Raw genomic sequence first — 23,014 nt, 5'->3', positions numbered from 1 at the left:
TTCCAGAAAACACACGTTTACCCGTACACTCCAGAGGTGGCCCTGGCAATCACAGTTCAAAGGCCCCGTTGCCCGACGAACCCCAAGCTCCAGCCTGGGAAATGTGGCACCAAAGGCAGGTGGAGAGGGGACAGTGAAGAAGGACCAGGGCTGCTGAAAGATCGAAGATCACGATGCTGGTGAGTGGGGGGCCATCAGCCCCCGGGGCAAAGGCCACTGGACAGACCCAGAGGGGGGGATGAACCCCAAAACGAAGATTTGGGTTACTCAGGGAGTGGGGTGCAGAGGAGGGCTGCAAAGGTCCCCACAGTCTTCTTCCTCTCCCCCTCAAGTCTGGAGGCCTCAGATGGCTCCAAGTGTCCCCAAGGTAGGGCAAGAAGGGACCTCAGGTCCACTAGGCATGTGGCAAGAGACAGGATCCATAAATTAAATGTTTTCAGTGGAGTATGGAGCAGAGGCCCGGTGAGGGCACTGCGGCTGGCTGCGCGATGGCACTACTGGGTCCTCCACGATGGGTGGGCGAACACAATGGGCCTCTTCTTGGCCCAGCGGGAGAACACAGCCTTCTCAGTGATGAAGCGGTGGGCGCTGCGGGGGGCCCGCTCGTGTGCCAGGTACATCTGACACTCGTCCAGCCGGCCCTTCTCAAAGTAGTGGTAAGGCACCGAGGGGTGGCTCTTCTCCCTGCGGGTGGGGAAGAGGCACAGGCGTGGGCCACCAAAGCTCGCCTGCCTCCCGCCACACCCTGCCACCTGCCACGACCACCCCCTCACCAGGGACTCCCCCGGAGCACCCCCACGCCTGGCCCCGGGGAAGGTCAGGACAGGCAGGGGAGGAGCAAGGCAGCCCAAAGGGCCAAGGTTCGACTCTGGTTCTGCCTCTTGCAAGCTGGCCGATTCTGAGCCAGAGACGGACTCTGTGAGCATAAATAACCCGTCTGTAAAACGCAGATGGTCACCCGAGACCACAGGTCAAAAAAGACGGAAGCCTGCAAAGTGCCTTGCGGGTCCTGGGCTTACGGTGAGGATCCCGTCAGTCCCCGTGGCTGCACACCCACGACATGCCCATCGGCACCGTGCACACTGGCGGGCTGGCCAGGCACCGTGGCAGAGGGCATGCGGGCTGTCATCTCGCCCACATGCTCCGCAAGCAAGCTCCAAAAAATCAGGAGAAAAGACCCGGGGCCCATTCTGCCCCGTTCTGCACATGTTACTTACAATAACACCGGAATATTATAGCAACAACAACAGCTTAGATGCAACATCACTGACACATGTCTCAGCTGGTGCCCTGATGATGCCGTTCTGAGCGCTTTGGTAGATTATTCTCTCTCTAAATGTTTCTACCACCTTCTGGGGAAGGTGTGATTATTCTCACTTTTACGCATGAGGAAATGGAGCCCCTGGGTGGGGGTGTGACCAATGAGGCTGGGCTCCTTCCCACCAGGCACCAGGCCCACCGGGTGTCTGAGCCGCAGCTGCCCACTGGGGCACCCACGCATCCCACGCCCCACAGCTCCCCCAGCGTGAGGCCAGGCAGGGGGCCCAGAGTCCTCCCAGCCTCGGCCTTTCCTCCCGCCCGGGACCAGGCCGGCCTGACCTGCAGTAGCTGTCGCTGACCATCCCGTAGACCACGATCTCTTCGCACAGCTCGAGGGCGAGGATCATGGTGAACCAGCCGGTGCTGAGGAAGGAGCCTGACTGTCTCCTGGCAGGGAGGAGCACAGTCAGCTCGCCGCGTTCCCCCCCACCCCGCCCCCCAATGCAAGTCAGAGCAAGGGGCTGTGCGGCAGGCCCAGGCTCGGCTCTCTCCGGACATGGAGTAGGTAACCCTTGCAGCCAAAGGCCCTCACCTTGACCCCTGGGGAGGGCACAGAGGCAGCCCGAGATCAGCAGTGGGAAATTGGGGGAGCCGGAAGCAAACCCAGGCTTGTTCAGCCCCTCACCACCCACACGGGGCTAGAGCAAACCCCCAGACAACCGACCGTGTGAGGCCACAGAGCACGGCCGTTGAAAGCCGGCAAGACCGCAGTCTGAATTCACATGGTCTTCGATTCAAGCCCTAAATCTGCTCTAGGGTATCAGGTTTGCTCACAAACCTCTCCGAGCCTCACGGACCCATCTGTAAAATGGGGAGAGTTATATAGATAGTTGTGGGGAGGGAACACCATCAGCTCAGCACCTCCCCCAGGCCCCCACACCCAACTGGGTGCAAGGGACTGGGTGGGGAGCCCAGGCCTCAACTCTCTCAGTGCACCAGCACTGGTTACCCTCCCAGATGTGGGCCACTCACCTCCACCTTGACAGAAGGGTTATGGGGTGGCTCACTTTCAAACTGGGTGGCCAGGAACCTGCTGCGGCCAGTGCTAACATTCTCAAGGGAGGGCCAGGACTGCTGAGGTATTGAGGAGGCAAAGGAAGGGGACAAAGAATGGCAGGCAGGGAGGTGCACCTTCAGATGGGGTGGTCATGGAGGGCTTCTCTGAGGAGGTAACATCCCATCTGGATGGGATGAAGGAGCAAGGAGTCATAGGGAGACGGGAGAGAACATTCTAGACAGAGGGAAAACATGCATAAGGCCTGCAGGTGAAAGCCAGTGTAGATGTCTGAGGAAGCCCAACGGCTGGGGCAGGTTGAGTGAAGGGACATGATGAGATCACGGAGGCAGCCCTCATACGAGGCTAATAGGCCAGGGGAGGGGAGGGACAAGAGCCTGGACTTTATCCTCCATTGAAGTGAAGCTGCTGTCAGGTTGGCGCTCAGACTGCAGCGGGCAAGAATGGCAGCAGCAAGGGGGCGCTGCAAGAGCAGCGACGGTGGCTTAGGTGGCACCTGCGGGCACAGGAGGGTCAAGAGCCCACCATACACCGCAGGGAATGAAACTGGAGGCTGGCTGTGGGGGTGGGGCCGGTGGGAGGAGCCTGTGGGAGGAGCCAGTGTGCGGAGGAGGCTGGGGGCGGAGTCTGAGCATGAGATAAAATCTTCAATGCAGCACTTAGGGCAGTGCCTGTTGCTTGAAGAGGGCTGTTACCACCGTAACTGTTACTTCTGTCATCCGGTAGGGACTTGAGAGGTCAATTCAGATCCCAGGGAGCATCCCCTCCATTGGGAAGGGCCCCCGACACCGCTCCCCACGGCAGTGCTCCCCTATCCTGTGCTTATAAGGCAGAACACCCCTCACCTCTACTGGGGATTTTTGATCTATGTGCTAAGTCGATGAATGACAGTCAGTCCCTCTGATTCTGTGCCCCATCAGAGGCAGGACACATCTGCCTCCATCACTGCGGATCCCCAGCGCCTGAGGGAGCAGACCCGCGATGGACAAGAAGCGGCTTGAGAAGGCAGGTCCCCAGCCAGCGTGGAGAGCCCCCGACAGGCAGGCCCGAGGCTCACCGGTTCTTGCCCGTCTCGTCCTGGAAGACCTGGTCGCAGTAGGCCATCATGCGCTCGGTGAAGGTGTAAATCTGCAGGCCTGGGTACATCTGGGTGAGCTGCAGCAGTGTGCGGTAGGTACGGCCCCCCAGCGCCCGGTCCATGTGCCTGCCCTGGCCCCACACCACGTAGAGCGTGTCACGAGCATGCTGGAAGTAGTGTGAGTAGTTGCGCAGCAGCAGGGGCACACTCGTGTGTGAGACGATGCGCAGGGTGCTGCGCCGGCCCACGTCCGCCTCAAAGCCCACGGTGGGCGCCTGGTTCATGCGCAGGACGCACTCGGCACTGTCGATCTCGGCGCCCAGGCCTGAGCCCAGCATCTGGCCGGAGCTGGACACCACCGCACAGCTGCGGCATGGCTCTCGGACAAGCGGCTGCAGGTACAGGCAGAGAGGAAGACATGAGCACAGCACCCCCACCTCCCTGCCCCTCCACCCAGCAACAGCTACTGGCTTCACATGACTCCTGTATTAGCTGCAAGTACAGCATCAACCGATTTTGCAGATAAGGAAATTGAGGCTGGCCCAGTGGTGTGACTTTCCTCCAGTCACATGAAGAGCAAGTGGCAGGGCTGAGACTCTGTGTTCAGGGCCCCATCCTTCCTCATCAGCCCCATTTATGTCCCTTTTCGCTATTGCTGAGGCCCTAATACGCCCTCCATCATGGGTTCTTTATTACATGAGCAAATATTTATAAAGCACTTAAAGCAGTGCCTAGCACAGACTGGGACTGGGTGTCATATATGTGCTTGTTAAGTAAACATGAACCTCAGCTCTTCACAGTCACTCTTAGGCCACTCCCTCCTCCGCCTGAGCCCCACTCATGTTATGCCCGGTTTGTAAGTAACAGCAGGGTCTTTGGTGCCATGGCATGGAGAACCTCTGGCTCTGAGCCTGAATCCTGGTTCTACCACTTCCTCTGTCTCTCTGAGCCTCAATTTCCTCATCTGTCAAATGGTGGTGAAGACAGCATTTACTTGACCAGGTTGTGAGGACTCAAATAAAAATGCCTGGAGGGGCACCTGGGTGGCTCAGTCGGTTAAGCGTCCGACTTCGGCTCACGTCATTGTTTCATGGCTTGTGGGTTCGAGCCCCGCATCAGGCTCTGTGCTGACAGCTCAGAACCTGGAGCCTGCTTCGGATTCTGTGTCTCCCCCTCTCTCTGCCCCTTCCCCTGATCACACTCTGTCTCTCTCTCTCCAAAATAAAGAAACATTAAAAATATTTTTAAAATGAAATAAAATAAAACTGCCTGGGGAGTGATTAGCCCAGACCCAGAGCACAGTGAGGGCCCAACCATCATCTCATTATCCCCTGGGAAGCAGAAGCCAAGCCAACATGTCTACAAATGTTCTCTGGTGGTCAGGGGTCAGGGCTCCCAGGAAAAGGACTTGCTCCCCACCCTACGTCTCCCTGCTCTCCTGAGAGGACACAGGTTTTCAGTGGTTTGTATTCCTCTCTGAGATATTTCATATCTAACCTAATGTTGATTTAGGGACTCATAGGCCCATTTTCCATGTCTCCAAAAGACAGCAAGTTTTCTTTATTCTGCCCACAGTTCGAGCCTGTCTTGGCAACTGCAGTCTATTCAGATCTGAGGTCACCACTAGCCTCAGGAAATATTCTGCTTGTCCCACGCAAGGGCTTTAAAATATTTAATCACAATCGGGTTTTCTTCTGATATCCAAAACCTGGATTTCCGGCTCCTCTTAAGAAACCCAGAGGATCTGGCCACCTTGAGCCCACATCCGCATGAGCTCGAGTGTCAGAAATAAACACTGGCCACCACCACGGAAGGTGTGACAGCATCTACCCAGCCCACCCCACCTCTTATCCCATGCGGCCCAACCCCCAATGGTTCTGCATCCTGATCAGACATTCACACAGCACCTGTTGCGAACTCTGTCCACGGATCGCCCAGTTAGATCTGCGCGGCCGCTCTACAGAGGTAGAAACTACAAGATTCATCTCTTCCCGATGAGGAGGCAACCGAGACTCAGAGAAATTAAGGCCCAAAATATGACTCCTCCGAGCCAGGGTCCCTGAACATGCCTCCCTCTGACCTTTGTGCTCAGAGAGCCATCAGACTCAGTACTGGGAGCTTTCTGTGCTGGGTGCCAGTGCGGATGCCTTTGAGAAAGCTACCATGGGGGGTGGGGCACTGAAATCAGGGTGAGGGGTATAAAGTACTCCAATCCGCACCTGCAGAGCAAGCATGGGGAGGGGGGCGTCATGGGGCAGGGGCCAGAGCTGCCTCATCAGCCCTGAGCCCCAGCATCCCTAGAGCCCCAGGAGAGGGAAAGGTCTGGGGCTGACATGACTTTTCTCTATCATCTCCGTCCCCAGCAGCCATCATGGCACAAGGCAGGGCACATCCAACGCACCAAATACACACCTGCCGAATGAATGGATTATGTGCAAACATAGTTACACCTAAAGATAGGAGCACCTGGGTGGCTCAGGTGGTTAAGCATCCGACTTTGGCTCAGGTCGTTATCTCACGGTTCATGGGTTCGAGCCCCATGTCATGGTCTGTGCTGACAGCTAAGAGCCTGGAGCCTGCTTCAGATTCTGTGTCTCCCTCTCTCTCTCTGCTTCTCCCCCACTGGCACTCTGTCTCTCTCTCTCTCGAAAATAAACATTAAAAAAAATTTATTATTTTTTTTAATGTTTTATTTATTTCTGAGAGAGAGAGAGAGAGAGAGAGAGAGAGAGACAGCATGAGCAGGGGAGGGTCAGAGAAAGAGGGAGATACAGAATCTGAAACAGGCTCCAGGCTCTGAGCTAGCTGTCAGCACAGAACCCGACGTGGGGCTCGAACCCACGAACTGTGAGATCATGACCCGAGCCAAAGTTGGACACTTAACTGACTGAGCCACCCAGGCGCCCCAAACATTAAAAAATTTTTTTAAAAAGATACACAAAATGACACACACAGATCGCCCGACGGGATGGAGTCTGTCTCCCCCACCAGACTGGGAGCTCCCGGTGGCCAGCCACCCAGGCTGACTCATCGATTTTACCACCAGTACCCAGCTGAGAGCAGCCAGACAATATCTGTTGAAGCCCGACTCTTGACTTCAGCTTAAGTCACGATCCTAGGGTGGTGTAACTGAGCCCCACGTCGGGCTCCACGCGGAGTGTGCAGCCTGCTTGAGATTCTTTCTCCCTCTCTCTCTCTGCCCTTCCCCCCTGCTCATGCTTACTCTTTCTCTCTTTCTAAAAAAGAAAAAAAATTAAAAGATTAAAAAAAATAAACAAACCCACTTCCTCTTAGAACTTGGGGCTCACAGAGGTGAAGCACCTGCTCAATGTCACACAGTTGGTGAGCAGAGGAGCCAAGCCTGGGGTCCAGGCAGGCCTGGCATGAGCCTGGCTCTCACTTGCGCCCAGAGAGTTGGGGGCACGCTGCCCAGCCTGTCTCGACATGTTGTTCGGTCAGCTCACCTTCCCATCTGGCACGCTGCTATATCCGCTGAAGTGCAGGGGTCCAGGCACGGTGGGCCTGGAGTTGGGGGGCAGGTGGGGGTCCAGGCAGGGGGCCAGGCAGAAGGACAGGCAGGCCCAGCAGCACAGCAGGATGTAGGCAGCAGAGAAGCCCAAGGAGCACAGGATGACAAGCAGGAGCCGACCCTGGGGGAGACAGCAGTCATGGGGTGTTGTGGAGGGGGTCCCTGGGGCCTCTTAAAAGCTCATGCCGGGATGCCGTGCTCCAGCCTCATGGGTCCAAACCCCAGCTCAGAAGCTTCTAGAACATCAGCAGAGTCCACAGCTAACCAGGGCTTCCTCTGGGCTGCCCCAGCTCAGGCCCCGGAGACAAGCCCCATTACTCTCCCCATGTTCTAGATAAGGGATATGGGGTGAAAACTCAAGGCCACACGGCAAGGAAATAGCGGAATGGGACTTTCAATCCAGGCTGCAGAGCCCATGCTCTTACCCAGAAGCCTGGGTGCCCTCGCAGCCCTGGGTATGACTCTCTGCCCCTCTGGGCCTGCTTCCTCCTCTAGCACCTGTGAGCTTACCGTGCGCCCAGCAGACCGCCGGGGTGCCCATCCCCTGTCCCCTCCCCCCAACTGACTTGGAGACTGACCGTCCCTCTGACTGATGATCAGCAGCCCCAGTGAGTAAGGAGGATGGCAGAAAAGGAAGGGCTACTCAAGAAATGGTTTCAATAATTGAAAGCTGCTGTTCAGAGACTCCCACCTCCAGAAAACGTGTGCTGAAGGCCATTTGAACCGGGAAGCCCTCCGGAGGCGCCCTGGCCCTCTTGAGTGCCCCCACCAAGCCTTTCAAGGAGGAGAGGCCCCTGATGGGGGGCAGGACCTGGGGCTGCCATCGTGTGCTGGGCCACCCTGGTCACTATCCGCGTCTCTTTGGGCTCTAATACTCTCTCTGCCCAAGGCAGAGATCCCTCAGCTGGTCCCCAGAAATCCCCTAACAGCTGGCTGATACTCTGAAAATCAGAGGTCGGAAAGCAACACCCCCCCCCGCCCGGGCATATCCTGCTAGAGGCCCACCCTTCTCTGCCCACAAGCCACATCAGCTGCTAAAAATAAATCTCTCTGTGGCCAGCTGTGCTGGGGAGGGGGTTCAGCCCCTGAGGCCTCAGGCTCTGCCTGGCATCTGGTCCACTGCCCACAAGGGACCCAGAGACCGGGATTCAGGCAGTGGTGGTGGACTCCCCCCAGCATCCAGGGCCCTCTCCCCCAGCCGTCGGCTCCTAAATAAAGTTGAAAGCAGACAAACTGAACTTCCATACATCCCCCTCCCAGGTGGGTGCCTCACCTGGGTGACCTCATGGATGCTCACAGGAGGTAGTACTATGATCTCCGCGAGGCGCTGAGACCAGAGAGGGAACACCACTTGCCTGAAGCCACACAGCCTGCCAGATTAGGCAGGGCTTTGAGGCCTGTCTGCCCTTCTCAGCTCAGGATCCAGTGGGTCAAAAGTGAGTCAGTGCCGGGGTGGGAGAGGCTATGAGGCTGCTGTGCCGGAAGTTCCCCAAGAGCCTTCCTCCTTCCACCACTTACCGGAGCCTTCATGTTGTTGCCGCTGCTCAGCAGCCTGGGGGCTGCTGTCTCCAGGGCTCAGGCCGGGAAGGAGTGGGCGCCAGGCACCTGCCAAGATCCGGAAACTTAGAGCTGGGTCCCAGGCCTCTGAGGAAACTGCCCAGGGAAACTGAGGCAGGGGAGGGTGTGGGCCACGGTCAAGGCATATGGCTTAAAGTCCCCAAACACCGGACAGCTCTGTCCGCATCCTAAAGGAGCTGGTATCATCAGGTGACCTTCGGGAAACCTCACACCAACCCAATCCCCATTGTGCAGATGGGGAAGGAGAGGCAGGGAGGGGGAGCCCTCGGCTCAAGGTCACCCATCGAGTGTGGGTCAGTTAGCACCAGCAGCCCGGAGCCCCGACTGCCTCCCCATCCTTCCTACCTCACTACAGGCGGGAGAAAGCGAGAGGCCTGAGGCGGGATAGGGCGAGGGATTTCCACCCGTCTCCCAGATTCCACCGCCCCCTCCCCTGGCCGGGCGCTAACCAGACGGGTAGGCTGGGGCGCTCCGCCTGCTCTCGATCCACTGCTCGGAGCTCCATGGCCCGCAAACCGGGCGGGCCGGGCTGGAAGCCGGAGCCCCGGGGCGGAGGCGGCACCGCGGCCGCGGCTTCTGGAGACTGGAGACCGAACGTGCGCCTCCGGCAGCGGGGGCGGGGTCTGCGGGGACGGGGAGGAGACAGGGGCGCAGGGGGCGGAGCCCTGGCGGCGGGGGGCGGGACCTGCGCGGCTGGGGAGGGAAGTGCGTGGCTGGCGACGGGGCCTCCGGAATGGGGGTGGGGCCTGCAGGCCGTGGGCGGAGTCGGAGCTCCAGTATCTCCCCTTTTCTGCCCAACCGCGTTCCTCCCAAACTTCAGCCGGGGATCGGAAAGAAAAGGCTTCGTGGGTGTGGGAACCAGGGCGCCGCGGCGGCTGCCTAGCCGTCTGGACTTGGGTTTCTCCATTTCTGAAATTGGGGCGTGAGTAGGAAAATTAAGCAGGGGCTTGGGGGTCAAGCAGCCCTGGGTTTCAAGCCGGTAGGGTTGCCAGATTTAGCAAGTAAAATACAGGACACTCGGTTATATTGGAATTTCAGATAAACAATAATTATATTTAAAAATCTGACATTCCAGTGTAACTGGGCGTCTTATATTTTCTCTGACGATACCCTAGCTGGACTGTCTCTGGTGGTGTGACCTCCACCTGAGTCTCAGTTTTTCTTCTCTATGAAGTGGGGATAATCGCAGCACCTACCTGCCAGTGATATAGTGCAAGGGGGATTTGAACCCTGGGCAGTCTCACTGCCACGTAGCGGCCACCTACTTTCACCTCCCAAACACCCCCTCCCAAAGTGTCCTCCAAACCCCAACCAACTCAGTCTTGCGCACCTGTAGAGGCTACAATGTGTCCCATTTGAAGGCTCAAATGGGGTCCCTTGGGGATTTCAAACTCAGGTGTCTTTAGGGGCCACAAAGGTTGGAAAGAGCAGATATGGGGCAATAGGGAGGAGTGGGTCTGTGGTGAGGTAGAGAGCACATTTCCCATCTAGAGTGTTTTTTTAATAAAATGCTTTATGGGCCAGAAAGCTCATCTTACCACCTCCATCACACCCACCTCCCTCTATGGGGCCTTCCTATGAGATCCAGAGGCTAGGTTGCTGCTCAGACCCCATTTCAAACTCCATTTGCCTTTTCCTCAAAGGCTCTGATGTGGGGACTATGCCATGGTATCCGTGTTCTGATATCTGCACCAGATCGGCAACTTCCCAAGTGCAAAGCCAAGTCTGCCATGCCTCTTCCCATCCTATGGGGGGAGGGCACGCTGAGGCAAGCCCTGTCCCTGGGGCTCCTCTGCGCATGGGCCTACTTTGTCCCTCCTCCCCAGCTGAGACATAGCCCAAGGGTAGTGGTCCAAGTTCAGTGTCTCTCCCATTCACACACGGGCAGGCACGTAGTGGGTCCCAAAGCCAGAGTCCTTCTGCCCCCGACCCCGAATCCTCATCCTTCAAGTTTCTCTCCTCATAGACTCAACCGTAAGGGGACAATTGTGAGAAACTCCTACAGCTTCATTCATTACCCACAATGGCTGGTGACCTGATGTGAGGACTCTTTCTCTAAAGAGGCAACTCTGTCCTTGCCATGTGGAGACAAGGATGTGCCCAAATGTCCTGGGCTCCCAGAGAAGATGAGGATCATAAATCCACAGTAGAACTGACACTGGGAAGTCATGCAGGCTCAGATAAAGCTCTTCAATTTGGTTTTTGCAAAAGTCCACTCTCTTTACCCTGACTCCTAGGCCCTATACGGTCTGGACTCCTGCCTTCTTTTTAATCACCATCTGCCCACCCTGGTGGCCCTTCGGATCCCCCAATCACACTGAACTCATTCCTACCTCAGGACCTTTACACTTGCTGTATCCTCTACCTGGACTACTCTATTCACATAGCTAGCTCCTTCCTTTCATTCAGCTCAAATGTCACCTCTTCAGAAAGGCCCTGTCCTACCACTCTGTGTGACACTGCATGCCCATCCCTCTAAATCCCACCTTGACTGGTCTTTTCCATAGTAATCATCCAGCACCTGCACAAACGCCCAGCACAGATGCTAGATCATGTCTGTTGAATGAGCCAGTTAGAAGAACCAGTCCTGGCGCCCCACGCCCCCACCCCCAGTGTGATCTCAGATAAGTCAGGTCCCTCCCCAGCCTCAGGCTCTGGCTCAGCTGGTAGTGAGAGACCCTAGGTACAGAGGGGCCAGTCATGCTTATCTAGGAGTGCAGGACTCTCAGGCTCTGATTTAATCCTGTCAGATCCAGACCCTGGGGAAATGCAGAGCCCAACCCATTTCCTGCTCTGCTGCCCTACAGCTACTGAGTTTCCTCAACCCACCCACCTCCTAAGTGATGACCTTAAGCTCCATGTCTCAACTTCCTGCTGAGCCAGAACAAGAAATTCTCTGTGGCTTGTGCTAGTTCAGAGAGGTTGAGTATCACCCAAGATCACCCAGACAACTAGGGGTGAGGACAATTGTATACATATCCCAGAAGCCCACACTCCAGGACTGTGGCATTGACCTTCCCTTTCCTCTCCCTTCCCAACCCACCATTTTTCTTCATTTCCTCTAAAGGCTAATGGAATGGCAGTCCTTGGTATCTGCTGAGGGGCTTTCTCAAGGTCCAGCTCCAGTCCTGGGGGTCAGCTCTGGTCTGGGCCCATAAAACCCCACCACCACCACCACACTGTCCCTCCCACAGTGAGATGTTTCTTTCAAGTGTCAGGCTCTCTCTCACCCCAGACCTTTGCCATGCCCTTGGCCTGACTCCCAGGGCTGCATCTGACTCTTCCGGTCTCAGTTAAAATGTTAGAGTCAAATGATTAGGTGGAGACCCCTTCCCTCAGTACGATGACCCCATGCTCCTTCACAAGGCTTTGTCACACTACGCTGCTTTTGTCACAATCTCTCCCCAGAACTGTGAGTTCTGCGAGGCAGAGACCTCTGTGGCATCTGTGACTCTTGCTCCACCCCCCAGGTCCCCATCACCCAGTAGAGGGCCTGTCACAGAGTAGGTGCTCAATAAATATTTAATGAATTAACGAGGTCCATTTTCATCCTTTCCATTTTACAGATTCAAGCACTGAGGCACAGAGAGGTTTAGCACCTTGCCCTGGTCACACAGCTCTAGAGGAGAGGCCCACTTGGGTATGGTGGGATCGGGCCAGGGTCAGAGGCCAGGCTGGCGTTTCCTGGCAGAAGGAGAAGGAATGATCAGGGGCTGTGCGTGCACTGCGCTTCTTTGCTCCTGGCACTGTCTGTGCGGCCAGGCTCTTGGTCTGGCCATCGCCCCCCACCCCCCTTTCACAGATGAGAAGAATGACTCCCAGAGGAAGGAAGAGCTTACTCAACACCAATGGGGAGCCCCAACATAGTGTCTTCCAGAGATTCAACCCCCCCCAACTCCCCTTCTCCCTCCTGCATCCCTAGAGAAACAGGAGCCACGGGGACCACCCCAAAAGGCCAGTGGGCAAGGGGGTAAGGAGACCTGGGTTCTTGGGCTGGCCTTTCCACTTACCCATGGGTAAGCCCCTTAAGGTCTCTGGGCCTCAATTTCCCCATCTGGACGACAAAGGGGCTTGGCTGGAGCCTTCAGCCTGCCCCCTTCCCCAGAGCATGAGGACAGGGCTGAGGGAGCTGGTGGGTAAGATTACAGGCTCCTGAGTCCAAAAGGCATAGTCGAGTCCTGGTTCCAGCATTTATTGCTGAATGATCTTGCTCAGTCCCTTCACCCCCTGAGCCTCCATTTCATGGTCTGTAAAAAGAGAATAACAGCATTTTTCTGAGGATTAAATGAGCTGATGTAGGGGAGTCCCTGGCACGCCGAACCAGACCGCACCACCAAACGAGGCCGTGTTGTCACGGTATTAGCTAGGGGATGCTGCCCTCTGGAGGCCAAAGAGAGGAACAGCAGGTGGAGGGAGCCCGACCCGCCGCCGGGGCCAGGCTGGAACCCTGGTTCCCGGCGTGCGCCCATTGTCCAGATGCGGAGAGCACGACGGGCGCGGGTCACTCGGTGTGAGCCTCCACCCACTGACAGAGGCGACGGGCGTAGCGAGCGGGGCTGACGGTGGAGAAGGTCCGGCCCGGGTAGCGCAGCGTCTTCCAGAGATGCTCCAGCCGCTTGCGGAGCCCGTAGACCGTAGCTAGATCCACGAGGCCCAGGAAATAGCGTTGCTCCGGCCCGTCCAGGATGTGTAAGGCGTTGGGGGAGTCGGGAAGCAGCCGGCGGTTCTGGGATCCCGGCTCCTCCGGGCTCTGTACCCCGCGCACAGACCTGGCGGCAGACAGGAGGGTGAGGCTACTGCCTCCTCCAGGGGGCCCCAGCCAAGGGATTCCCGCAAGCGTAGACACCGCGCGCCCGGACTGCATTCTGCGCTGACCCTGCGCTTCCTTCGCTCATTCCCACAACTCCTGCGTGCGAGGCCTCTGACGTCAGATAAACTGGGAGGCTGAGTAAAGTGTGGACGATGGTCTTGAGCTGCCCTGTCCAACACGTAGCCACTAGCCATATGTGGCCCCTGAGCATTTAAATGTGGCCAGTCCCAGCTGAGACGCGCTCTAAGTGTAAAATACCGACTGAATTTCCAAGACAGTTTGAGAGAAAGAATGTAAAATACCCCATAAATGTTTATATGGATTCGATGATGAAACGACACAATTTGGGGTGTACTGAGTAACAAATATATTCTTAAAATTATTCTTACCTGTTTCTTTTTACTTTTCTAAAGAAGCTGCTAGACGATTTAAAACTACACGTGCGACCTCGCATGATTACATTTCTATTGGGTGGTGCTGGTCTAGAGCATTTGGGTCACACAGGCCCTGGCTCTTAATTATCCACCAGTCTGGTGTTGGGGTATTTCCCAAACTTGTTTGGGGTCGTCCAACCCTGGAGTGTCGGGGTGGCAGAGCCGAACCCTTGTGAACAAAGTCCAGTTCCGGTTTGTACATGATGTGTGTGTTGGGGGAGGGGATGCCTTCCAAATCCGCAGATGCCTTTGTCTGAGTCCCAGTCACAGCCCAAAGCAGGTTCAATTCCCTATTTCATCCTCCTGGAGGTGGAAGGGAGGTGGGGAAATGTCGCTGAGGGAAGTAAGCCAATGAAAGACAAGCCCCGCCCAGGCACTGACCAATCAGAACCCAGTGGTCTGGGAGCCTGGGCAAAACACTAGTATCCTTGGCGGTGTGGTGGGTGCAGGTGCGGTGTTGGGCGGGGAGGGGTGTGTCTTTTTCTGAACGGGGGGCTGGGAACTGGAAGGGGTGGGGCTGGAACAGTGGCAATTTACCAGCCAGCAAATTTCAATGACAACAACCATCATATGTACACTAGGGTTTACCAGCTGAATGACAGCTAGCCCCAGCAGGGGGGTGGAGGGGTGAGGGGCAGAGGGCAAGGGAGAAGCTGACCTAACTTGGATGGCATGGGACGGGAGGGCCATCTGTGCCCCGCAGCAGGAATTCCAGTCTCTGGTCAGACTATGGCCAGCCCAGCCACAGGGCTGTGGGGAGTCATTAACCTGGGTTCTGCCCAAGCCTCCTCCATCCCAAGGTCTTCCTCCAAAGGGTGGGTTCAAGGGCTGGATGAGAGGATGTCATCTTTCACTTTTCTTTTCCACCCACCAGATGGTTAGGCTTCTTTCCTTAATGTGCCTTCCTTAACCCCTACTTAATCCCGTTCAGTCACAAAGGTGGGCCTTGGAGGGTTGAAGTCAAAGTAACTAACCAAGGACTAACACGAATCCTCAGAGGTCGTTCTACAACCTCACTTCCCCTCTCTGAGCCTCAATTATCACATCCCAGCATGCAAAGAACGACAGTTACTACTACAAAGCAGGGGACAACATGATGATGGTGCCCGTGGTGATGACCCCAGGGTCCTAGAAGTGGAATTACTGGGGTAAAGGGCAAAGGCTCTTTCTAAAGTAAAAATTAAATAGGTCTGAAAACTGTTCTGAAATCTTCCATGGCTCCACATCCCCTTTGGGAAAATGGGCAGATTCTTGAAATCAGCACTGAAGCCCTTTCCCAGTGGGACCTCCCCTGTTCTGTCTTCTGCCGCTGTCCCCATGTCCCCGCCACCCCTGCCGACCAGGCCTCTCCAGCCCTCCACCCTACATGCAGACACACACAGGCACACGTGTACACGCAAACACTGCACTTCCAGTCTCTGAGCCTTCGTCTGTGCTGTTTCCCCCCCTCACCACCCATCTTTCTCATGCTCCCATCACCTCGTTCTTGCAGGTGCCCTGTGGCGGTGTGTGTGGGGGGCCCACCTGGCGGTGCGGAAGATGAGGCTGCTGCCCGGGCCCCTCTCATCCTCATGGAGGCGCTGGAAGGCCATCAGAAGGCTGTAATCTAGCACGTTGAGCTCCCGGAGGAAGGTGGTGTCCAGTTGGATCTGGTGGAGCAGCCAGCTCCGCTGGGGCCCTGTCAGAGCATCAGTGCCCCCGCCTGAGTGCCCATCGCGTGCCAGGCAAGGTGCTGAGGGCTCCACACCTATGTGCCCTGAGAGGGCAGGTGCCATTACTGTCCCGTATCACAGATGAGGAAACCCGTCATTTGCCCTGGTCACCTAGTTAGTGAGTCGTGGAGCCAGTGCTCCGCCTGACTCTAGACTTCGGGCTCTTAATGACTCAGGCAGAGGGCAGTGCCGGTGACACCCTTCTAACTTCACCCTGAATGGAGGAAGAGAAGCCACTGACTGTCCTCATGGCTCACCCAGGTCGATGGTCTTGCCTTGGAAGTTGAGGTCCTTCAGCACCAGGACAATGGGGCTACCCTCAGGGGCTGGCTCCACCCATCGGCTCACCTCACAGCCCTTTATATCATACCTGTGAGGGGGCGTGACAGGAAAGGGGATGACAGAATTCAGCTATATACAGAGTGACACAAACAGGCACCCAAGAAACAAGAGCTTCCACAAGGTGGATGTTCAAAGCCTCCGCACAACCCCATTCCATTACTGTCCCCATGTTAGAGATGAAGAAAAAGGCTCAGAGGGTTTCTTTGACTTGCCCAAGACCACACAGCAAGTATAGAGCAGGGAGGTGCCTGGGAGGCTCAGTCGGTGAAGCATCTCACTCTTGATTTTGGCTCAGGTCATGATCTCACCGTTTGTGGGTTTGAGCCGTAATGACAGTGTGGAGTCTGCTTGGGATTCTCTCCCTTCCTTTCTCTCTGCCCCTCCCCTGTTCCTGCTTACTTGCTCTCTCTCTATCCCTCAAAAATAAACAAACTTTGGGGCGCCAGGGTGGCTCATTCAGTTAAGCATCTGACTTCAGCTCAGATCATGATCTCAAGGTTTGAGAGTTCAAGCTCCGCACTGCATCGGGCTGTGCTGACAGCTCAGAGCCTGGAGCCTGCTTCAGATTCTGTGTCTCCCTCTCTCTCTGCTCCTACCCCACTTGCACTCTGTTTCTGTCTCTCAAAAATAAAATATAAAAAAATTTTAATAAGTAAATAAACTTAAAAAAATAAAAAGCAGCGGGAATTTGAACTCAGGCATCTGGAAGCCCAGTTCAGGTTTTACCCCTGCTCAGCGTCTGCCTCTCAGCACTCTGTCATCCCTGAAGGGGTCCCAGACACAGGGGTCCAACCTTAGACAGCAGCATTAGGAGGGCTTGAAGGAAATCCGTGGCCCCCGAGGAAGAGCACTAATGGGGAGTTCTGCACACAGAGTCAGGGTTAGGAGGCCCAGAGGGAGGGCAATGTGCAGTAAGAGTCTAGGGTTCAATCCCCGCTCCTCACATAGTAGCTGGCCCTCTTTGTCCTCAGCTTCTCATCTATAAAATGGGGATAAACCACACCTACCCCTCGGAATTGTTCTGGGAATAAAGACGGCAATGAATGCAAAGACTCGACACAGTGCCTCGTGCATCCTGAGTGCTCCAGAGATGCTGGTCTTTCCTAGCAGTGTCCCAGGTCCATTAGGAGATCTTGGGGATGTCCCTCCCTGGGCCCCAGTTTCTTATCTCTCGGGGGAGGATGGGTGCTTCAGGTGGCACATCCCGCGTGGGGCCGGGCCCCTGTGAGGCGACTCACCTCTCAGAGATGCGGCCGGCGGGATAGAAGACGCTCTGCATGATGATGAAGAATTTCTGGAGACGGGGGGTAGGGAGTGAGGGAGGACAGGATCTCACCCTCCAGCCGCCCCCTCTGGCCCGGCCCCCTCGCCTCGGCCTCACCCACCTTCTTTCCCCGAGCCACCCGCAGACTGTGCACTCCTGGAAGGGGGAGAGGGCGCCTGGTGAGGGGCCCCAAACTCGACCACCCCGGGTCCATCCCGCCCTAGGCCCAGCGCCAGGCCACGCCTCCTTCTCGAGGTCCACCGCCTCCCGCCCCGCCCCTCCAGGCCACGCCCCCAGACCTCTTCCTCAGCTTGGGTGGAGGTCCGGACTGGACCCGCCTCTAGGCAGCCCCAGAGATGGGCGGTCCTCAGGCGTGACCCCGCCCCAATCCCCCTCCCCACAAGGGTTTGTCCAATAGACTCCGCCCATTTGGGCCCCGCCCACCACCCACCTTTCCCCTAACAAGGACCTCTAGGGCACGCCCCCCACGGAACTGGCCGCAGCCTGCGGATGGGTTCCCTCCAGCCGGCTCGGGCTCGGATCCCCTACGTCTCCCCAATCTGGGAACCGCCCCACCCCCTACGCACCTCCCCTGATCGCTCTCCCTTCCCCCAGACCCGCCGTCCCGGCCCCTTGGCCGGTCGTACCCAGCAATCGCGCAAGCAGCGAGTGCGGGTGCCGCTGCAGGTGCTCCACGTAGCGGGGCAGGTGGGCGAGCAGTGCCCGCACCTCCCGGCGGCGCTGGGTCTTCAGGAAGAAGCGTTGGTCGTGTCTAGGGGGTGGAGGGAGAGGTCACTGGTCAGGCGGGGCTGGAGCGGCCCCCATCAGGCCTCCTGCCCGAGTGCGGGTCTGTCTCCCCAGGTCCAGGCTGGGGGTCTCCCCACTTCCGCCCTTGTCACTTCCCGTCCTCACTCTCCTCCTCCATCTGATCTCTACCTGGCCCTGGCCCTCCCCGACCTTGCCATTCTGTTTCTCTCCTCAACCGCCCCCCTTCACCCAGGAACAACGCTCCCACCCCTTCCCCACCCCCGCTGCCAGCTCACGACAGGAAGAAGCTGGCCTTGCTCTTGGAGGTGCTGAGGAACTGCAGGTAGGGGCCACCTGGGCCTAATGCCGCTTGATAGTCTTCCTCAGCCAGGCCTAGGGAGCTGCGTAGCCAGGCGAAGGCCGGGCCAGCCAGGGTGCCCAGCTCGAAGCCCTGCAGGGGAGGAAAAGCAGCCCCAAGAGTGTCCCTGGGGGGCCAGGTGTATGCAGCTGGGTAATCACACCCTTCCCACAAGGCCCCGAGGCAAGCCAGCACTCCCACTACACAGATGGGGAGACTGAGGACAGAGAAAGAACAGCAGCACACGCCACTCCCATGCAGCAGTCTTGGGCTTCCTACCTCGTGAACCTGGGTCAGGACCTCAGAGAAATCCTCCTCGGTGGGTGGTCCCTAAAGGGAGGGGTGGAGGGGCTCAGGGCAAGTCTCAACTCCACGCTGCCAGCCCCAGGCTCTCCAAGAGCCTCACCCCCTTTCCACAGTCTGATTGCTCCAGCAAACAGGGACCGGAACTCAGAGCCTGGTCCAGTCACCCAGACGCACATGTTGGCCCAGTGACAGGGGATGGCCTTAAAGCCAAGGGACCTGCCTGACTCAGTGTGAAAGGGGCAGGATCAGAGAAGTCTTCTTGGGGGAGGTGACCTCTAAGCTGAAATCCGAAAGGTGGTAGAGAGGAGGAGCATGGTGTTCATGCAGGGGGAACAGCATTGGTGGCCTCCAGGAAGAGCAAGAGGGCTCACGTGGTTGCATGAAGTAAAGGAGGGACGGAGTATGAATGCAGCTGGACAGCTGGCAATTGGACTTGAGCCAGCAGGATCCTGAGACCACGCTGAGTCCTGGGGAGTCACATTAGATTGTCAGCAGGTGATGAGATTTAGAGGACCCCCTGTTGGGCTCCTGTGCCCTTCCTGGACCTCTAGGTCCCTGTGCCAGGACTTGACCTATGGGATGTGGTCACACTGTGCACATGTGTGCACACACACAAACAACACACATGCTTGCGCGGGCTGGTCCAGCTGCTGAGTTTGCAGTTGGGCGACCCTTTCTGCTGAGCCAGCCTGTCCCCAGCCTGAGCTCCGGGGAGGATGGGCCAGGCTGGCGGGGTGGGGGTGGGGTCCTTTCTCAGCCATACACCCTAGCAGAGCGAGGAGGGCCTCAGAGACCAAAGAATACAATCCCCCCTACCCATTATACAGATGGGGACGCTGAGGCCCAAAGAGGAAGAGGCCCAACTAGAGTCACGCAAGGACCACCCAGGTCAAGGGGTTCTTCACATCCCCAACACACACTGGGCTTTCTGGCTCCCTGGCCTCAGCCCCCACCCTGCCTGTCCCTCCCTCCCCGCACACAGCCCTTGATTTCCTCCTCTCATCCCCAGTCCTGCGGTATCAGCAACACAGGGCATCAGCGCAGTCTTGCCCTTGGTACTGTTGAGGTGAAGGGCACGGATCAGCCACTCACTGTGGGTGGGTGGTCCATGGAGGCCTGAGTGGCAGCCCACAGCCCTGCCTGCATCATACATGTCAGCTGGTGCAGCTCATGGCCCGGGCCGATCTCAAACAGGCCAAGGCGAGCCTGCTTGTCTCGTAGACGCCAGAGGAGGCCACGGCGGCCAGAGGTCAAGGGGGCTGCTCTGCATCCAGCCTCTGGGGAGGGGGCCAGGACCTGGTGGCAGGAGACACAAGATGCAGTGAGCACATGAAAGCATTCCAGCGGGGAAAGACCTGGATTTGAGTCCCACCTCTGGTATTTGTGAACCCTCCTGTTACCGCTCTCTGCCTCCGTTTCCTCAACTGTAAAATAGGGATAACGCTGGTACCCGCCTCACTGGGTGCTGTGACGGGCCACACAGGGCCTGGCATGCAGTCAGCACCCAGCATAGAATGGCGGGTAAAGAATGCTTTCTGCAGCCTGTCTCTCACCAGCTGTGTGATCTTAGGTAAGTCACCTAACCTTTCTGCATCTCGTTTTCTCCTCTGTAAAAGAACTATAATAACTCCTCGGTGGCAGTTTGAGCTCTATGCCCGGGAACCCTTGATAGTAGGAGCTGTGACGCCAGGGACTCGGGCATCTATTCGACTCGCTTATACGGAGATCCTTCAGGCCGAGGGGAGGGTCAGCATGAAGCTGAGCTCGCGGCCCCTGACCCACTAGCAGTTGGCACCCACCATGTGCCCGGCACTGGCTGAGAGCTTGACTTCCTAACGGCCCTATGAAGGAGGCGCTTTTATTATCACCTCCATTTTCGCGATGAGAAAACTGAGGAAGTTCTCTGGGGAAAACCGCCGGACTTCCCCTGCATACCTGCGGCCCCCTGTGGGGCGTGTCCTGGTCCCCGCCCAGTTCAGGACCCCCAGGGGCCTTGATGGGGGTGTGTCCGCGCTGCGCTGGGAGGGGAGGCCCGGGCCCAGCCCCCCGACCCTTTCCTCTCCTGTCCTCTTTTGGGTCCGCACCTACCTCGCGGGGCCCCGGGCTCGGCGCGGCCATCGCCCCGCAGCAGCTCCCTGGGCTCCGGCCGTGTCCCCGCCGCCGCGCTGCAGGAGCGGGGCCCCGCCCCCGCTTCTGGACCGACCAATAGCGCGGCGCCGGCCACGGCTGCACCCAATCCGCACAGGAGGCACCCGCGATCGCCTGCGGGTCCCGCCCCCGGGGCTGCAGCATCCTTTGGAGCGCGGTCCAGGCCGGGGCGGGGCCGCCGCGCGGTGCTTCAGGTCGCCAGGAGGGAAGACCCCGCCACCCGAACCCCCCCAGTTCGTCTCCTAAAGTGGGGGATTCGGGTCTCGGGGACGCTTGGTGAGGCGGGAAACCTAAATCCAGTCCGACCCACCCACTCTGGCTTGAAATTTCCACCGACTGCCTCCTGGGTGAGAAAACTAAGGTCCAGAGAGAGAAGTGAGTACCTCCAGGTCACACAGGAAGTCCGGGGCATGCATTCATTTAAGGCATATTTTGAACACACTCACTTTGAGCCAGGACTAGTGCTAGGCCCTGGGGATTCAGTGGTGAGCGAGAGGCAGGAACACAGCTGCCAGCGTGATCTTTTAAAAGCATAAATCAGATGATGTCACTCGCATGCTTAAAACCTCCAGTGGCTTCCCTTTGCACTGGAACAAAATCCATACCCCTCGCCATGGCCCCGGCCCCAGGTCCATCTCAAACCACTCTCCCTACACCCACCGCACAGCCACACGGGGCTCCCCGCTGATCCTCGGGAATAAAATTCTTTCACACCTGGGGCTTTTGCGGGTGCTGTTCCCTGCAAAAAAGCTTGTAATCCTTTCCCCTAGACTCTCATTTGCCCTATTCGTTCTTGTGACCTTGCCTGACTCTAAGTGTCCCCACGGCTCATGCTTGATCACATCACCTTGTTTTATTTTCTTCATCACACTTAACACTGTCAGAAATTGTCTTGCCCATTTATTTCCTGTATCTGCCCTCCTGGAATGGGACCACCCAGAGGGCAGGAACCGTACTGGGTCCATTTCTTGGCTTGGTGCCTGGCACAAACCAGTGTTTCACAAGTATATGTTGAACCATGTGAGTAGGATGTGCAAAGGGCCTCAATGAGTCCAGGAAATGAAAGACCAGGGTAGCTGGAATGAGGAGGAACGAACAAGCGAGCAACCATGCAGTCTCTCTTAGGCCATCTTAGGGAGGGGGGTGGGGAACCCAGACAAGCATTATAAATGTGTAGGAGAAAGATGCTCAGTTGTTCTTGAAAGGCCATGGTTGTCACACATAGTCACATTGGAGGGAGCCAGAGTGGGCGGGGAGGGGGGCGAGGAATATTTTGGTGACTTAGGGTAGAGGATGCATCAGGAAGGTGACTGGGGTGGGGGGAGGGAGAAAAGGGGAGTGACAAGATTTGGGGTCATGTGGATGGAGGCTTGCAGTGATGTCTGCCAGGCTTCTGTCTGGGGTTAGGGCCACAGGATGATGCCAGTCATGGAAGGGGGCAAGGCATGAGGGGAGATCCAGATTGTGGAGGGGGAGTCTGAGGACTCGGATCAGGACAGGTTCCATTTGAGGTGCCACTACGACATCCAATGGCAGTTAGCTGGTGTGTGTGCAATCCACTGGGGCTCGAGAGGTGAGCCCAGATAAGGACAGGGCCACCCAGGATGTGTGGGGAGAGAAGGCTTGTGACCAAGTCCCAAGGAGCCCACCGTCTCATGGCAGAAATGAAGCAGGAGAGACATAAAGTGTGAGGATGGATCGTCCGAGAGCATCTGAGGGTGCATCTGGGGGGATGTCACAGACTGACATGGGGTCACTGGTGGTCTGAGTGGGTGCCGCCCTCCAGGAGGGATGCCAAGCACAGTGATGGTGAGGAAATCCGGGTAGCAGGTGTGGACACCCTTTTGGGAATCTGGCTACAAAGGGGAGAAGGGGAGAGACCTAGAGGAAATTAATTGGTGATGGTCAGTCTTTTATATGGGGGCCTTGGATTGCTCATGAAACACAGGGAGGATCCCAGTAAGAGGCAGAGGCTGTTCTGCAATGAGAGGGGGACCATCAGAGACACGATACTTCTGTTACGGCATGGGGAGAGGACAGAACCCAAAGCCCAGGTGCTAGCTCTGCCTGGACCGGAGGACGGGGGGCGGAGGGGACAGGTGAGGGAAGGGGAGATGTGTCTACAGTCGGCCTTGGTTCTCAGGTGATGGAGCCGCCTCTAGGTAGAGTGAACACCCAAGGTGAGGCAGAGTCTTAAACTAGGCCCTGTGGACGGAGTCCCGGCTGCGCGGGGGGTGTGGCGTGATTACCAGGGACAAGGCTGGGCCAGTGCAGATCTGCCAACCTGACCACAGCCAGCCCTGCTCCAGGTCCTCCCAGTCTCACTGCTCGGAGCCGTGCGAGGTTGGGTTGCTGGGGTATCAGAGATACCCA

The 23,014-nt window shown here is 57.2% G+C and overlaps 2 protein-coding genes across 5 annotated transcripts; both read right to left on the bottom strand.

Moving 5' to 3' along the window:
• ST6GALNAC4 (ST6 N-acetylgalactosaminide alpha-2,6-sialyltransferase 4) lies at positions 1-9,113 on the bottom strand. Of its 2 annotated transcripts, none has more exons than XM_039229518.1 (6): positions 8,970-9,113; positions 8,461-8,547; positions 6,878-7,063; positions 3,393-3,805; positions 1,600-1,707; positions 1-684 (listed from the first exon to the last, which is right to left on the bottom strand). In XM_039229518.1, the coding sequence occupies exons 2-6, from the start codon at positions 8,470-8,472 to the stop codon at positions 495-497; spliced, it is 909 nt and encodes a 302-aa protein (XP_039085449.1). In that variant the 5' UTR covers positions 8,473-8,547; positions 8,970-9,113; the 3' UTR covers positions 1-494. The 2 variants fall into 2 exon arrangements, with proteins under 2 accessions (XP_039085449.1, XP_039085450.1); XM_039229519.1 differs by lacking the exon at positions 8,970-9,113 and adding an exon at positions 8,866-8,951.
• A 2,987-nt stretch (positions 9,114-12,100) lies between these two features.
• Positions 12,101-20,633, bottom strand: PIP5KL1 (phosphatidylinositol-4-phosphate 5-kinase like 1). 3 transcript variants are annotated; one of them, XM_039229663.1, is made up of 11 exons: positions 20,582-20,633; positions 19,586-19,789; positions 18,467-18,517; positions 18,126-18,280; positions 17,730-17,854; positions 17,204-17,238; positions 17,057-17,112; positions 15,734-15,846; positions 15,289-15,442; positions 12,531-13,289; positions 12,101-12,204 (listed from the first exon to the last, which is right to left on the bottom strand). In XM_039229663.1, the coding sequence occupies exons 1-10, from the start codon at positions 20,609-20,611 to the stop codon at positions 13,022-13,024; spliced, it is 1,191 nt and encodes a 396-aa protein (XP_039085594.1). In that variant the 5' UTR covers positions 20,612-20,633; the 3' UTR covers positions 12,101-12,204; positions 12,531-13,021. The 3 variants fall into 3 exon arrangements, with proteins under 3 accessions (XP_039085594.1, XP_039085595.1, XP_039085596.1); XM_039229664.1 differs by lacking the exons at positions 17,730-17,854; positions 18,126-18,280; positions 18,467-18,517; positions 19,586-19,789; positions 20,582-20,633 and adding an exon at positions 17,382-17,427; XM_039229665.1 differs by lacking the exons at positions 17,204-17,238; positions 18,126-18,280; positions 18,467-18,517; positions 19,586-19,789; positions 20,582-20,633 and having other exon boundaries at positions 17,730-17,768.
• Positions 20,634-23,014: the final 2,381 nt, after the last annotated feature.

This window comes from Hyaena hyaena, unplaced genomic scaffold (genome assembly GCF_003009895.1).
Source record: "Hyaena hyaena isolate Hyena2069 unplaced genomic scaffold, ASM300989v1 scaffold_38, whole genome shotgun sequence".
Lineage (NCBI taxonomy): Eukaryota > Metazoa > Chordata > Mammalia > Carnivora > Hyaenidae > Hyaena > Hyaena hyaena.
The sequence above is the reverse complement of the archived record's forward strand: the minus strand, read 5'-3'. Positions and strand labels throughout refer to the sequence as shown.

Bases quoted from the DNA above. Each gene is read 5' to 3' on its own strand.
- ST6GALNAC4 (XM_039229518.1), bottom strand. The intron at 1,708-3,392 runs GTGAGCCTCGGG...CCTCCCTGCCAG, and splicing joins GACGAGACGGGCAAGAACCG to GAGACAGTCAGGCTCCTTCC. The intron at 685-1,599 runs GTCAGGCCGGCC...CCCCACCCGCAG, and splicing joins GTCAGCGACAGCTACTGCAG to GGAGAAGAGCCACCCCTCGG.
- PIP5KL1 (XM_039229663.1), bottom strand. From the start codon at position 20,611: ATGGCCGCGCCGAGCCCGGGGCCCCGCGAG. The intron at 18,518-19,585 runs GTGAGTGGCTGA...CCCTCCCTTTAG, and splicing joins CCATGGACCACCCACCCACA to GGACCACCCACCGAGGAGGA. The intron at 13,290-15,288 runs GTGGGCCCCCCA...GTCTGCCGCCAG, and splicing joins CTCATCTTCCGCACCGCCAG to GTCTGTGCGCGGGGTACAGA.